The 16181-nt window shown below is 33.4% G+C and overlaps 1 protein-coding gene across 4 annotated transcripts in view; it reads left to right on the top strand.

The window, feature by feature from the left end:
• Window positions 1-16181, top strand: part of TBCK (TBC1 domain containing kinase) — a 227777-nt gene that overhangs the window by 62445 nt on the left and 149151 nt on the right. For all 4 annotated transcript variants that reach the window (XM_036094769.2, XM_036094767.2, XM_078069049.1 and 1 more), the window contains 5 exons: window positions 3835-3976; window positions 8468-8528; window positions 11451-11512; window positions 12801-12862; window positions 15173-15321. In XM_036094769.2, the coding sequence (XP_035950662.1) occupies window positions 3835-3976; window positions 8468-8528; window positions 11451-11512; window positions 12801-12862; window positions 15173-15321 (476 nt within the window). The remainder of the gene's footprint in view (window positions 1-3834; window positions 3977-8467; window positions 8529-11450; window positions 11513-12800; window positions 12863-15172; window positions 15322-16181) is intronic.

Below are 16181 nucleotides of genomic sequence, written 5' to 3'. Positions count from 1 at the left end.
TGGGTGATAAGACATTGGGGAGGGTATGGGCTATGGTGAGTGCTGTGAATTGTGCGAGACTGTTGAATCACAGATCTGTACCTCTAAAACAAATAATACAATATATGTTAAAAAAAAAAAAAAAGAAGAAGAAGATAGCAGGAGGGGAAGAATGAAGGGGGGGAAATCAGAGGGGGAGACGACCCATGAGAGACGATAGACTCTGGAAAGCAAACTGAGGGTTCTAGAGGGGAGGGGGGTGGGAAGATGTGTTAGCCTGGTAATGGGTATTAAAGAGGGCACATATTGCATGGAGCACTGGGTGTTATACACAAACAATGAATCATGGAACACTACATCAAAAAATAAAGATGGGGCGCCTGGGTGGCTCAGTCGTTAAGCGTCTGCCTTCGGCTCAGGTCATGATCCCAGGGTCCTGGGATCGAGTCCCACATCGGGCTCCCTGCTCGGCGGGAAGCCTGCTTCTCCCTCTCCCACTCCCCCTGCTTGTGTTCCTGCTCTCGCTCTCGTTCTCTCTGTCAAATAAATAAATAAAATCTTTAAAAAAAAACAAAAACAAAAAAACAAAAAATAAAGATGTAATAAAAAATTTTAAAAAAGATACTTGTTTTACTTGTTTTATATATGACATAATAGACTATACACAATATGTAATACTACACATTTTTATGTCGTTTTTGTTTATGCTTATATTTAGTATACAAAAATTTACTCTCCTGTCAAATAAACAAACAAACTTGAGGGCACTGCTCTATCTTATTCATTTTTACAAGTCCTCAACAACTACCAATAAAATTTAAATATAAGATACACTCAGTAAAATTTGTTTAAAAATAACATTTCTGGGGTGTCTGGGTGGCTCAGTCCATTAAGCATCTGCCTTTGGCTTCGGTCATGATCCTGGGGCCCGTATCAGGCTTCCTGGGCAGTCTTGCTTTTCCCTCTCCCTCTGCCCCTCCCCCCAGCTTGTGCTTTCTCTCTCTCTCTCAAATGAATAAAATCTTTAAAAAAAAATAATCACATTTCCTAGCAAAAATGCCAATTAAGACTGCCTTACAGACAACTTAAGCAGACACTAAGTAAGTATCAGACATATAGACAATTATTAAATTTAAATCCTACAGCCTAGAAACAAAAGAAACAAAAACAGCTTTAGAAGAGAAATGAAAATGAGGAGAACTCTGCCTTACTTATTGCATATGTGCATACCCTTTCTTCATTTATCATCAAATTTAGTCGTGAGCACAATTATCTGGATTTTTCAATTCCGTGGACATTAGATTACTAAGACACCCTGCAATAATGACTATAATCAAAATATATTTAAGTATATGGAACATCTATGTAATATATGTAACATAGACATTCAAATATTACTTCCATTTCTTTTCCTGAATTTTTCTGCAGTCACCTCCTCACACAAAAGAATTCTCCCATAAATGCTGAGGGTTTAGTGAAGTTGCTAGATACAAAATTAATACAAAGAAATTACACATTAGCAAAAGAATATGAAATACCTAATAAGAATCTAAGCAGGTATTTTACCTCTGAAAGCACCTCTGTGAAAGAAATATAAATCATTTTTAAAAGACATTATGAAAGGCCTAGATAATTATAGATACCTGTTCATATATTGTTAGATTTGGTATCGGAAAAATGCCAGTTCTCCCCAACCTGTTCTACATTTGATCTAATTTCAATAAAAATTCCAACTCTGTGTGTGTCAGAGGGAGAGAGAGAAAGGGAGGGAGAAAGAGAGAGAAACAACTTGACAAGATAGTTCTAAATGTAAAAAAAAAAAAAAATTCTAAATGTATACATATAGAACAAACATCTGAAAAGTACCTAGACACTCCTGCAGAGAAATTAAAAGGTGTGTGTGGGTTTTTTTTTGGGGGGGGGAGTCAACATTTTAATTTTTTATTTAAATTCAATTAATAAACATATATTATTAATTTCAGAGGTAGAGTTCAGTGATTCATCAGTTGCATATAACACCCAGTGCTCATTACATCACATGCCCTCTTTCATGCCCATCACCCAGTTACCCCATCGCCCACACCACTCCCCTCCAACAACCCTCAGTTTATTTCCTATGATTAAGAGTCTCTTATGGTTTGTCCCCCTCTCTGATTTAGTCTAATTTTATTTTTCCCTCCCTTCCCCTTTGCTTCTCTGTTTTGTTTCTTAAATTCCACATATGAGTGAAATCACATGACGGTTGTCTTTCTCTAATTGACTTATTTCGCTTAGCATAATACCCTCTAGTTCTATCCATGTTGTTGCAAATGGCAAGATTTCAATTTTTTGATGGCTGTGTAATATTCCAGTGTATTTATACATATCACATCTTCTTTATCCATTCATCTGTTGATGGACATCTGGGCTCTTTCCATAGTTTGGCTATTGTGGACATTGCTGCTATAAACATTGGGGTGCAGGTGCCCCTTCGGATCACTACATTTGTAACTTTGGGGTATATACCTAGTACTGCAATTGCTGGGTTGTAGGATAGCTCTATTTTCAACTTTTTGAATTACCTTCATACTGTTTTCCAGAGTGGCTGCACCATCTTGCATTCCCACCAACAGTGTAAGAGGGTTTCCCTTTATCCACATCCTCGCCAACATCTGTTGTTTCCTGACTTGGTAATTTTAGCCATTCTGACTAGTGTGAGGTGGTATCTCATTGTTCTTGATTTGTATTTCCTTGATGCTGAGTGATGTTGAGCATTTTTTCATGTGTCTGTTGGCCATTTGTACGTCTTTGCAGAAAGGTCTGTTCATGTCTTCTGCCCATTTCTTGACTGATTTTTTGTTCTTTGGGTGTTGAGTTTGAGAAGTTCTGTATAGATTTTGGAAAAAGATGTGTATGTTTTGAGAGGACTTGTCTTAGCAATTATTTGCAATTATTTATATAATGTTATAGACTTAAGATAGTATAATGGTACAGTGTCAGACAATTTTACTAGTGGAACAAAATAGAGAGCCAAGATGCAAATCAACATGTAGGTAGAGATTTTATTTGTGGTAGAAGCTGGTACTATGGACTAGTTTGGGGGGGAGATAGAGTTTTCAATAAATGGAATAGGGCTCAATTGATTATCCATGTAGGAATGGAACTTCCAAAATGTTCTTCAGAGTTTGGTCAAATAAATTAAGTGCATTAATACAATGAAATTATTGACAGTTTTCAAAGAGAATATGCAATCTATAGTTATTTTTATTGAATGATCTCTAAAATATACTTTAAGTGAAAAAACAAATGTGTGCAGGGTAGTATGTATAGTATGCTGCCCTGTGGGGCAGTGGTGATGGATGGTCAAGTTTATCTATATCTGTAAATACGTATGGGTGCCTGAAGTACAGAAATGGGAGAGAATCTTAGTTTTCAATTTACGTATCTTTAAAGATTTTGACATTCCTACTACTCAAAAGAATATGTACTATTTTCCAAGAAAAAAATGCACTTTAAATAATAGCTAAGTGTAAGGGGAAAACAGGTAGTAAGAAGGAAAGGAAAACATCCGAAAACAGAATACTGCAAGACGGCAATGTGTTAAAAAGAGAGGAAAGCAAAGAAAAGAATTAATGCTTCAGAGAGACACAATAGTTTTAAAATTATTTGAGACGCATATGTATTTTTCTCTTGATTTCTGGACATGGAGACCTGTATTATGATGGTTAGTTTAGAATTCTTCCTAGCGAAAATTGTTAATTTAATTGCACTGGACTTTTACATAGATCTTATCATACAGATAGTAAAAATGTAGTACTACTTTTTCCCTCTTTGTAGTTTGTAGTAATTATTCATTTATTTAATATATCATTGTAGGTATCCATCATACTTGGCACCCGAGGTAATTGCACAAGGAATTTTGAAAACCACCGATCATGTGCCAAGTGAAAAACCATTGCCTTCTGGCCCCAAATCAGATGTGTGGTCTCTTGGAATCATTTTATTTGAGCTTTGTGTGGTATGTATAAGGAAATATTAAACTAATAAAAAGAAATTGTGTGCTTATTAGAATAAGTTTTTCTGATAAGAAAGCTATTTAGTAATATGTTTTTGCTTTGTGGATTGACTAGATATAGGAATAAAAAGGCTTAAATCCAATATGACTTGTTAAAAAATCCTGTTTGACAATTTATTTGCTTATCATTTTGGTATCTTTATAAGTGTTTGTACTTTACTAAGTATAAAGAATTTACACTGTACTACGTATAAATAATTAAGTGGTTCTAGAAAGGCTTACACTAAAGCTGCTTACACTCTTTGATATGTTCATGCTCTCCCTTTCTGTGGTATTCTTTTTCCCTAAATACCTTCTTCTCTCCTGTTTTCTTATGTTTTCTACAAGACTCACTTTGTAGTTGAGTTGTGTTTTATGAGATCTTTCCCAGACATCCTCTATATTTATTAGGGCAAAGACTAAGCTGCTATTGAAAAGAAAGATATTAAAAATGTAGTAGCTTAAGGAACATACATGTTTTTCTCCCTGATTTAACAGTCCACTTCATGCACAAACCTAGGCTATGGCTCCACCAATCTCAAATGTCTGGTTTCCGAAGTTGTTTCTTTATCGCCTTTTAGGCATAAGGGAAGGAGAGAAGTGAGTTCATGGTAACTGTTTAAGAAGATGATCTAAAAGTGCAAAATCAACCCTTTACTTTTCATTGGTGACAGTTTACTCATGTGGCTACATTGCATATCTGTACAAGGGAGACTAAGAAATACAGTCTTTAGCTGGACACATAAATATTGAGAAAGAAGATGAGAATGGATTTGGAGGGACAACTAACAGTCTCTCAGCCCTACTTTCAAATACCTGCCAGCATTAGGTCCTTATCTTCCTTGCTCTCCTCTTCTATTATAGCATGTGTCACATTTGTGTACTTTACTTGGACATTGAGGTCTTTAGAAGCAGAAATTTTTTGTCTGTATTATATAGTTGTTAGAAAAATTAAATGAAATAATATAAAGTACTTAGTACAGTCTGTTACATAGCAAATCGTCCATCAGTTATCTTTTATTATGAATATTAAAATATTTTATGATTAAGAAAAATATTTTATGATTATTTAACTTTAATCATAAAATATTTTAATATTCATAATAACATGGCAGCTTTACATATTGGCACTGCTTTTTCTAAGGGAAAATGCCATTTTACTTTTCATTGATATGAAATGATGGCAAATCTCATTTTTGTTTAAAATCATAACCTAAATGAAAACTCTTATTGGAGGAATGCCTGGGTGGCTCAGTTGGTTAAGCACCTGCCTTCCACTCGGGTCATGATCCTGGAGTTCCGGGATGGAGCCCCTCATTGGGCTCCCTGCTCAGCGGGGAGTCTGCTTCTCCCTCTGCCCCGCCCCCTGCTTATGCTCTCACTCTCTCTCTCTCTCAAATAAATAATTAAAAAAAAAAAAGAAAAAGAAAACTCTTATTGGAATGTGAGGTATAAGTAAGTGTAAATGCGAAATATACAGCTTTTCCTTTTTTTTACATCACGTATATCTAAACTCTACTAATGATCAGGATATGTCTTCTATGAGTAATTCAATTCAGCAAATGTAGATGACTATTTACTCTGTGTATAGCATCATGACAAATGCAACAAGAGGTAAACTGTGATTAAGACACATTGTCAAAGAGCTTATAATTTAATTCAAATCCATAAACTTTGAAGATAAACATAGAAGAGCTATGTGAATTCCAAGAAAGGAAATATTAATTTCATAATAGGGGATTCATGACATTTTAAGTGATACTTAAGTTTAGACAATCTAGTTTTAGAATGGCATATTGAACATAAGCTTGAATCTTCCTCTACCTCATCAAACCTTTAGAATTGATATAAAATATTAAGATATAAGTTAATAGCACACTAACAACTAAAAAGGGAACTTTTGTACGCTAGAAATCCTAGGAAATAGAGGAAAAGCTAACCAAAACAGTTTTGCTAGGAAATTGTTGCCATGTCACCAAGAGGCTGTACAGCCACTCTGCTGCCCAGAAGTTTCTAGAGTCCAAAAGATGTACAGGTGAGTACATATCTGAGAAATACCAAGCACCTAAAACAATACATCTACAATACGATACATGCTGTAAATACATATATCTGCAATAAAAAAGAAACAACAAATAGAAAAATTTACACCATTGAAAGGACTTTAAAATAAAAGTATGTGTTCTTTAGGAGATAAAGGAAACAACTCCATTTATGAAACAATTATAGAAACTATGAATCAAGAATATTTGCTGAAAAGAAGAACCAATTAAGAATTTTAAGAGAAAAAAATTGTAATTGTTGAAATAAAGAACTAAATAGATGGCAGAGGAAACTAGACACACCTTGTAGAAGGTAAAGCTGAGTAATTCTCCCAGATTATATCACAAAGAAATAAAGAGATTGAAAATATAAAAGAAATTGTAAAAGACAGGGGAGATAGATCCAGATGTTCTAATATCTGTCATATAGTAGTATCAGAAGCCGAGAGTAAAGTTCTTGGTTTGAAAGAACCCACTAATTACTTTGCAGAGCAAAAAAAAAAAAAAAAAAAAATTGCAACATACAACAACAAATACCTAGAAATCATAAACTTTTAGGAGATAACCAATAATGAAATAATGGGTAGCATTTATTAAGAACTTTTCAAAAGTCAGGTACGTTGCTAATCTCTATTATACTCCATACTCACACCAGTCTTATAAAATTTATCTAATTGTTATCTGTAGTTTACAGATCAGGAAATTGAGGTACAAAGAAATTAAGCAACCTGTCCTTGTTACATAATAGTAAGTACTTGAGCAGATTTGTACCCATCAACTATACCCAAAGCTATACTCTTAACACGCCAAGCTGCCTTTACTAAGCTCTGATGACTTTATCAGTGTTAGTGAGAAAATCTTAAAATGTGTCAGAGAGATAAGACGTACTACCTACCAAGAATGAGATTGACATTAAACTTCTTACTAGCTTGGTTTTAAGGAAACAGTGGCACAATGCCATCAAAGTGCTAATAGAAAGTAATTTGAATTTTGAATTCTTTAACTCACAAAATTAACATTCAGAAGTGGGAATGAAATAAAGGATATATATAAAATTTTGATAGCCATGAAGAAAAAAATTACTAGTAGGGAAATCAGTCAAAATCATATGATCTTATGATATCATCAATCATATCATATCATCAGTATGCCTGAATAGACAGTATATTCACCGTATTGTAAGTAATCAAATTGAACTGTTGTGTGTGTATGTGTGTGTGTGTGTGTGTTCATCATAGGTAAATAAATAGTAAACACTTAGAATGAAAAGATATCTTAGAGTCATATCCTAGGAGATTTTGAATGCTAAACTGAGAAGTTTATATTTAGTTATATAAGGTATGGGGGACCATTTAAGTTTTTAAACAAGATATTGATAAAATCAAACCTGTATTTCTAAAAGATTAATAAGATAGTGTAAAAAGTTGAGAGAGGAATGGCAACTTTTTTTCAATGATCTCTCCATCTGTAGTTCTAGTTTCATAAATCTTTAAGAAATCTTTTTGCTTTCTCTTTATTAAAAAAGAACAGAGTCTTTTTTTCTCCACATAAAGACCAGGCTATCTTCTTAAGACTTTCCTTCTAAGTCTACTTAAAGGATCCTGTAAGTTTAATTTGTTTGTAAGAAAAGAATAATAGCCAACATTTATGAAGGAATTTTTATGTTCAAAAAATGTGAGGCGCTTTTTTATACATTCTGTAATCCTCACTGCAACCTGTATGGTATGTACAGTTAATGTTCCAATTTTATAAATGAGAAAAGTGAAACTTAACGTGGTTAAGTATTTGCCCAGGTTATATAACTTGTGGTCAAAAGTCCAATTTGGCACACAATAGTTGCTTGACACATAATTGTTGAAGTTATGACTGATTCCAGACTCTATTTTAAGCAGCCCCTGAAGCTGAATAATAAGGAAACAATTAAAATACAATGTATGTATCATAAATATACCAGGTGCTATGGGATCGCAAAGGATGGTTGTCAAATTCATTGTGGGAGGAGGAAGGAGTGTCATTGAATGTTTCTTAATGGAGACAGCAGATTACCCGGATCATGATATATAAGTAAGAATTACTTGGGTAAATGTAAAGATAATATGAATCTTTCCATGGGTCATCTTAGTCTCTTAATCAAACAAGACTGGAATCTCTCTAGACAACCAGGTATATATAGGTCTCAAAAGTGAAGAATGCTTGAGAACAAACTAGAATGTAATGATCCTTAAATATATGAAATGTTTAAATCTTAAACTGATAATTTTTCTTTAGTGGAGCTAACTTTAAAAGTCAAATAAAACCTTTGAAGGAAAAAAGAGATACCTGATAAAATCATTTTCATCTCTGGGGGGAAAAAAATGCCTCCCTGAAAAAAGATGTAAATGTTAACACGAATTTCTTTTCCCATTTTATTCAGGGAAGAAAATTATTTCAGAGCTTGGATATTTCTGAAAGACTAAAATTTTTACTTACATTAGGTAAGTGTCTCACAAATGATTATGTTTGAACTACAAATATAACCTTTAGTAAGCATATACATTAAGAATGTGTTCTATAATAGTGAGTACACTGAAATATCCTGAATTTCTTTAATGTTCTAATGATCAATGGTAAGCATTAATAGGACAACTTAAGAAGTGCCTTCTGAAGTATTATTGTAGAGCTTTCCTTACTCATTAAGGAATTATAATGTGGATAGATATTTTCTTAGCTTCATGATCTAGCCAAGTAAACTAAGTTGTGAAATCAAAATATGAGAATAAATACACTTCTCTGTAGCAGTTTACCTTCAGACAATATATCTGAAGTTTTGAGCTTTCTATTTGATGAATCATGTGTGAATAATGACTGAGAAGAATATTTTTCCTTATAAGAAGCTCGTTTATTTTACATGTATATTAGACCCTAATGTGGTAATAAAGAAGAGAAAAACTGATAGAGCACTTTCTGTGAAAGAGTGACAGTTTGGTGTCCACGTTAATAGGGTTTACAAATAAGAATATGTATTGAAAAGTATCAACAAGTATCAAATAATAATGAATTATAAATATAATTGCATAAAATGTTACCATATTTACAACATTTAATTTCAAAGATTGATAATAAGGCTTTTAAGGAGTCTTAGAGATTTCTTAATATGGTCTACAGACTAAACTTACACTTTATTTTTTTAATTTTAATTCCAGTATAGTTAATATACAGTGTTATATTAATTTCAGGTGTACAATATGGTGATTAAACAATGTATAGACATTACTCAGGCCTCATCATGATAAATATATTCTTAATCCCCTTCACCTGTTTCACCTGCCCCCTCCCTCCACCCATCTCCCTTCTGGTAACCATCAGTTTGTTCTCTATAGTTGAGTCTGTTGTTTTTTTTTATTTGTCTCTTTATTTTTTCTTCATTTGTTTTGTTTCTTAATTTCTACATATGAGTGAAATCATATGGTATTTTTCTTTCTCTAACTTATTTCACTTAGCATTATACTCTCTAGATCCATCCATGTTGTTGCAAATGGCAGGAATCTGCTCTTTTTTGTAGCTAAGTAATATTCCACTGTGTATATATATACCACATCTTTGTTATCCATTCATCTATCAATGGACGCTTGGGCTGCTTCCATAATTTGGCTATTGTAAATAATGCAATAAACATAGGGGTGCATATATCTTTTTGAATTAGTGTTTTCATATTCTTTTGGTAAATACCCAGTACTGGGATTACTGGATCATATTTTGAGGAACCTCCGTCCTGTTTTTTGCAGAGGCTGCATCAGTTTGCATTCCTACCAACAGTGCACAGGGTTCCTTTTTCTCCACGTCCTTGCCAACACTTTTTGTTTCTTGTGTTTTTTTTATTTTAGCCTGACAAGTGTGAGGTGGTATCTCATTGTGATTTTACTTTGCATTTCCCTGATAATGAGTACTATTGAACATTTTTTCATGTGTCTGTTAGCCATCTGTATGTCTTCTTTGGAGAAATGTCTGTTCATGTCTTCTGCCCATTTTTAGTTGGATTTTTTTTTTTTTTTTTTTAAAGATTTTATTTATTTATTTGACAGAGAGAGACACAGCGAGAGAGGGAACACAAGCAGGGGGAGAGGGAGTGGGAGAAGCAGGCTTCCCGCCAAGCAGGGAGCCCAATGTGGGGCTCGATCCCAGGACCCTGGGATCATGACCTGAGCCGAAGGCAGACGCTTAACGACTGAGCCACCCAGGCGCCCCTGGATTTTTTTTTTTTAAGGTGTTGAATTGTATAAGTTCTTATTTTATTTTACAGTATAGTTAACATACAGTGTTATATTAGTTTCAAGTGTACAATATAGTGATTCAAGAGTTGTCTAAGTTCTTTATATATTTTGGAAACTAACCCTTTATCAGATATGTCATTTGCAAATATCTTCACCCATTCAATAGGTTGTTTTTTGTTTTTGTTGGTTGTTTCCATCTCTGTACAAAAGCTTTTTATTTTGATATAATCCCAACAGTTTATTTTTGCTTTTGTTTCCCTCGCCTCAGGAGACATATCTAGAAAGATGTTGCTACAGCCGATGTCAGAGAAATTCCTGCCTGTGATCTCTTCTAGGGTTTTTATGGTTTCGGGTCTCACAGTTAGGTTCTTAACCCATTTTTAGTTTATTTTTGTGTATGGTGTAAGAAAGTGGTCGTGTTTCATTCTTTTCATGTGGCTGTCCAGTTTTCCTAAGACCATTTGTTGAAGAGACTGTCTTTTTCCCATTGCATTTTCTTGCCTCCTCTGTGGAAGATAAATTGGCCATGTAAGCGTGAATTTATTTCTGGGCTCGCTCTTCTGTTCCATTGATCTATATGTCTGTTTTTATGCCAGTGCCATCGTGTTTTGATTACTACAACTTTGTAGTATTTCTTGAAATCTAGGATCATGATACCTCCAGTTTTGTTCTTCTTTTTCAAGATTGTTTTGGCTATTCAGGGTCTTTTGTGGCACAATACAAATCTTAGGATTATTTGTTCTAGTTCTGTGAAGTATGGTGTTGGTATTTTGATATGGATTGTAAAAATGTATACTTTAAATCCCCAGAGATGTGTGTACATTCTCCAAATTATGTAAATACAAAAGAGTAATATGTATATGTACATTACATATATAGGGAGAGAGAACAAGAGAATCTTCATCTTGAACCACTGCTTTATGTCACTATTTAGTGGCTATCTTCCAGTATCTGTAATTCAATTAATATTTAGTGTTTAAAGTCTTCATTTTTATCAAAAAATGTAAGGAAAGGTAATAAAGTCACAAGCTTTTTAATATTCCAAGTTCCAAAACTGCATAACACAATTTTTTAAAAAATTATATGAGTTCAGTTCTGATAGATAAGAAAAGTAGCATTAATTCATACAATTTTTCTGTTTTATAGATTGCGTAGATGACACTATAATAGTTCTGGCCGAAGAGCATGGTTGTCTGGACATTATAAAGGTTTGTCATTAATCTGTTATTGAAAATGTATGTATTTTGTATACTTGAGATCTAATAGCAAGCTATTTTAAAGCTATGTTTATTTCTGTTCAGATATTTGTTTTTTCATAGAGTGACAAGCTAATATAAATTAGTATAAAGTCCAAATAAAAACTTTTTAGAAAAATCAAAATGTCCTAGAATAGCAAATATTAGAGTAAAATATATTTTTAAATGGGTCATTTTAAGTAATTATTTTCTTTTTTAAAAATGTTTTATTTAAGTTCAATTTAATTAACATATAGTGTATTATTAGTTTCAGAGGTAGAATTTAGTTATTCGTCAGTTGCATATGACACCCAGTGCTCATTACATCACATGCCCTCCTTAATGCCCATCAACCAGTTTCCCCATCCCCCACCCCACTCCCTCCAGCAACCCTCAGTTTATTTCCTATGGTTAAGAGTCTCATGGTTTGTCCCCATCTCTGATTATGTCTTGTTATTTTTCCTCCCTTTCCCTTTGCTCCTCTGTTTCGTTTCTTAAATTCCACATATGAATGAAATCATATGATTGTCTTTCTCTGATTGACTTATTATTTAGCTTAGCATAATACCCTCTAGTTCTCTCCACGTTGTTGCAAATGACAAGATTTCATTTTTTTAATGGCTGTGTAATATTCCAGTGTATATATACATACCACATCTTCTTTTTTTTTTTTTAAAGATTTTATTTCTTTATTTGACAGAGAGAGACATAGCGAGAGAGGGAACACAAGCAGGGGGAGTGGGAGAGGGAGAAGCAGGCTTCCCACTGAGCAGGGAGCCCGATGTGGGGCTCGATCCCAGAACCCTGGGATCATGACCTGAGCCAAAGGCAGACGCTTAACGACTGAGCCACCCAGGAGCCCCTACATACCACATCTTCTTTATCCATTCATCTGTTGATGGACATCTGGGCTCTTTCCATAGTTTGGCTATTGTGGACACTGCTGCCATAAACATTGGGGTCCATGTATCCCTTCGAATCACTATGTTTTTATCCTTTGGATAAATTCCTAGTAGTGTAATTGCTGGCTCATAAGGTAGCTCTGTTTTCAACTTTTTGAGGAACCTCCATACTGTTTTCCAGAGTGGCTGCACCAGTTTGCATTCCCACCAACAGTGTAAGAGGGTTCCCCTTTCTCTGCATCCTTGCCAACATCTGTTGTTTCCTGACCTGTTAATTTTAGCCATTCTGACTGGTGTGAGTAAAATATATTTTTTAAATGGATCATTTTAAATAATTCTTTTCTTTTTTTATTTACCAGGACCTTCCCAAAAATGTGATAAATCTTTTGAAGAAGTGTCTCACCTTCCACCCTTCCAAGAGGTTGATAATATTAAGATTCAGAGATTATGCTGACATCTTTAATATATAAGTAGTTGGGTTTTTTTAATAATACTAATGGATTAAATAAGAATATTTACATATATATAGGAATACAAAATTGATCGCTAACAATTATATGTAATTGTTATATATATATAATTATATATATAATAATATAAAAGGATTTCTTAGAAGTATTATTATTTGTTTTCATTTGATGATATCACTGTTAGCCTTACAGTTGTCTTTCCTAAACTCCTTAAGTATATGATATTTGAAAATACTGTATTCTAATTAGTCTTTAGAAAAACATCTTTATCAATACATGTTAGGAAGAGTGGAATGGTAAAAAAAAAAAACAAAACATAATTTGGGGTAAACATGCCACATTAAGAGAGGAGGAAGAAAACCAAAAGGTAGTATTTAGAATTTTAATTAAGATATTCAGTAACACAGGTAAATCATGGTCAAGATAAAAGTAAAAAATGGAGATGTTCATATATAATACTCTTTGATAGATTATAAGATGCCAAAAGCACAAAAGGGAAAAAATTCAGCGTTCACTTACAGTCACTTCATTTTTTTTTTTTTTTTTTTTTTTTTTTTTATTTTTTTTTTTTTTAAAGATTTTATTTATTTATTTGAGAGAGAGAGAATGAGAGAGAGCAAGCACATGAGAGGGGGGAGGGTCAGAGGGAGAAGCAGACTCCCTGCTGAGCAGGGAGCCCGATGCGGGACTCGATCCAGGGACTCCAGGATCATGACCTGAGCCGAAGGCAGCCGCTTAACCAACTGAGCCACCCAGGCGCCCCACAGTCACTTCATTTTTATATGCAAGTATACATCTAGACTCTGCTAAGGAGAGTTTTATTACTATTTTCTGTACTGGTGATGTATTTAAGACTTTTAACTATCCCCTTGAATGTGTGCCATTATTCTAGCAAATTTTTTAAGGGACATTTTCTAATGTTTATTTCTGTGCCTTGGAAAAATCAAACAAATTGCCAATCAATATTTAAGATTCTATTTATATTTCTCAGATACAAATCCATGTCTAAGTAACTTAAAGAAACATTGGTTTTGTTATGGTTGATTGCTGGTTATTTAGTGGTCAATTTGAGTTAGTGATAGTTCATTCAGTAATGCTGTAACATCATCCATGACACAAGTTTATAAGTACATTTTGCCATAGTTAATTTGGTTGGACCCACTGACAATAATGTTAATTGAAAATTTGGTAGATAACTGGGGAAATAATCATAGTTAACTAGACTAAAAGAAAAATGCACATGAAATATTGCAAAGTATGATTCTTTTTTTCATATTGAAGCAAACATATTCTTATAAATGTAGGCAAACATAGATATATTAAACTCCTCATCATAAAATATATTATCGATTCATATTTTTACAAAAAAAACTGATGTGCTATTGTATTTATTTAACTCAAGGATCAACAAACTCTTTTTGGTAAGGACCAGATAGCAAATATTTTTGATTTCATGGACCATACAGTCTCTGTCACAACTATTCAACACTGAACTTGTAGCTTAAAAGCAGCTAAAGACAATACTTAAATGAAATAGTATTGCTATGTTCCAATAAAACTTTACTTTTGGATACTGAAACTTGAGTTTTGTATAATTTTCACATATCACAAAAAAACAGTATTTTGATTTTTTCAACTATTTAAAAATGCAAAATCCATTTTTACCTCATGAGCCATACAAAAACAGACAGTAGGCGGATTTGACCCATGAGCCATAGTTTTCTGACCCCTGATATAAACTATATGCTAGCTCTTACCATTTTTTCTTACATTAATAAACTCTGTAGAAATTTGTTATTTTTCTTTTAATTTTTTCCAAAGCCATATGATTCATTTCATACCATATTCAGAAATAGGCCTACATCATATACTACAAAAGCCATGTATTATGAAAGTTTTGCCAAGTATCCTATCAGATTTCTCAATATAAGAAGAATATCCATATTTCTAATGCTCTTTTCTCATCACTATTTTTGAAATTAGGTAAGGCACTGACTAATTTGGCAACACTGTGATATATGGAAGTTTTTATTTTTGAAAAGAGTAATGAGACACACAGATCAGGGAATAAACATTAAAAGGTCAGCGTTACACAGCAGTTTAAGAAAAAAAGAAAGTTGATCTACCCTGGTAAACATGAATTATAATTAAAATAATAATTTTCTACTAATTATAACTTTTTAAATAAGAAGTGATACCAAGAATTTCTAATGATGAAATTTGTATCTCATTCATACTGTGTGTTTTAAATTTTTCTCAAGGCCAACCGCAGCTGGATTAATGCAGGACAAGGTATTTAGTGAAGTGTCACCTTTATATACTCCCTTTACCAAACGTGCCAGTCTGTTTTCATCTTCTTTGAGATGTGCTGATTTGACTCTGCCTGAGGATATCAGTCAGCTGTGTAAAGGTAATGATAAATAAGACAGAAGACAATATGTTTTATTTTTAGAGAAAGTACCCTTATCCTACTTTCAGTTTTGCATTTACCAACAACATATATATTACATTAGTGAGGCTTTATGGATACCTGTATGGGAATTAAGAGATAATTTTGGATATGCTTAAAATATAACTACCTAAGTTTTTAATCCTTTATTTTTTTTTTTAAGATTTTATTTATTTTTTTGACAAAGATAGAGAGAGAACACAAGTAGGCAGAGCAGGCAGGCAGAGTGAGAGGGAGAAGCAGGCTCCCCACTGAAGAAGGAGCCTGACGCGGGGCTCGATCCCAGGACCCTGGGACTATGACCTGAGCCGAAGGCAGACACTTAATAGACTGAGTCACCTGGGCACCCATAATCCTTTAAGTTTAAATTGCTTTGGAGCAAGAACTTTAAGAATTGAGGAAGTGGAACCAAAAAAAAATTTATTATGCAAACCAAAGTCCTATTTTCATCTCAAATCTTAATGCCAAAATTGCTTTCTAATTCCCAGTGGAATTTCTACTACATCAACATACATAATATCCTGTCCTATATAATTTATTATAAATTATATCTAAAAATTGTATTATAGGTAGAAGTCCATACCATTATATTCCACATAGTAAGAGAATATCAATTTTTTTCTTTTCATTCATCTATGAAGATTACAACTCTCAGAATGTGTGTTTTAGTGGCACCAATAATACTCTTACACTGAAGAGTTACGATGTGAGTCATGGCAGGAAATATTTACTAAGCATTCATTCAGTCAAATATTTTTTTGAGTTCCTGCTATGTTCCATGCACTATAACTTTCATACCAAATGGTGAGGCAAATAAAAAT

Source organism: Halichoerus grypus, chromosome 3 (assembly GCF_964656455.1).
Source record: "Halichoerus grypus chromosome 3, mHalGry1.hap1.1, whole genome shotgun sequence".
In the NCBI taxonomy this organism is placed as follows: Eukaryota; Metazoa; Chordata; class Mammalia; order Carnivora; family Phocidae; genus Halichoerus; species Halichoerus grypus.
This window is presented reverse-complemented; position numbering and strand designations above follow the sequence as displayed.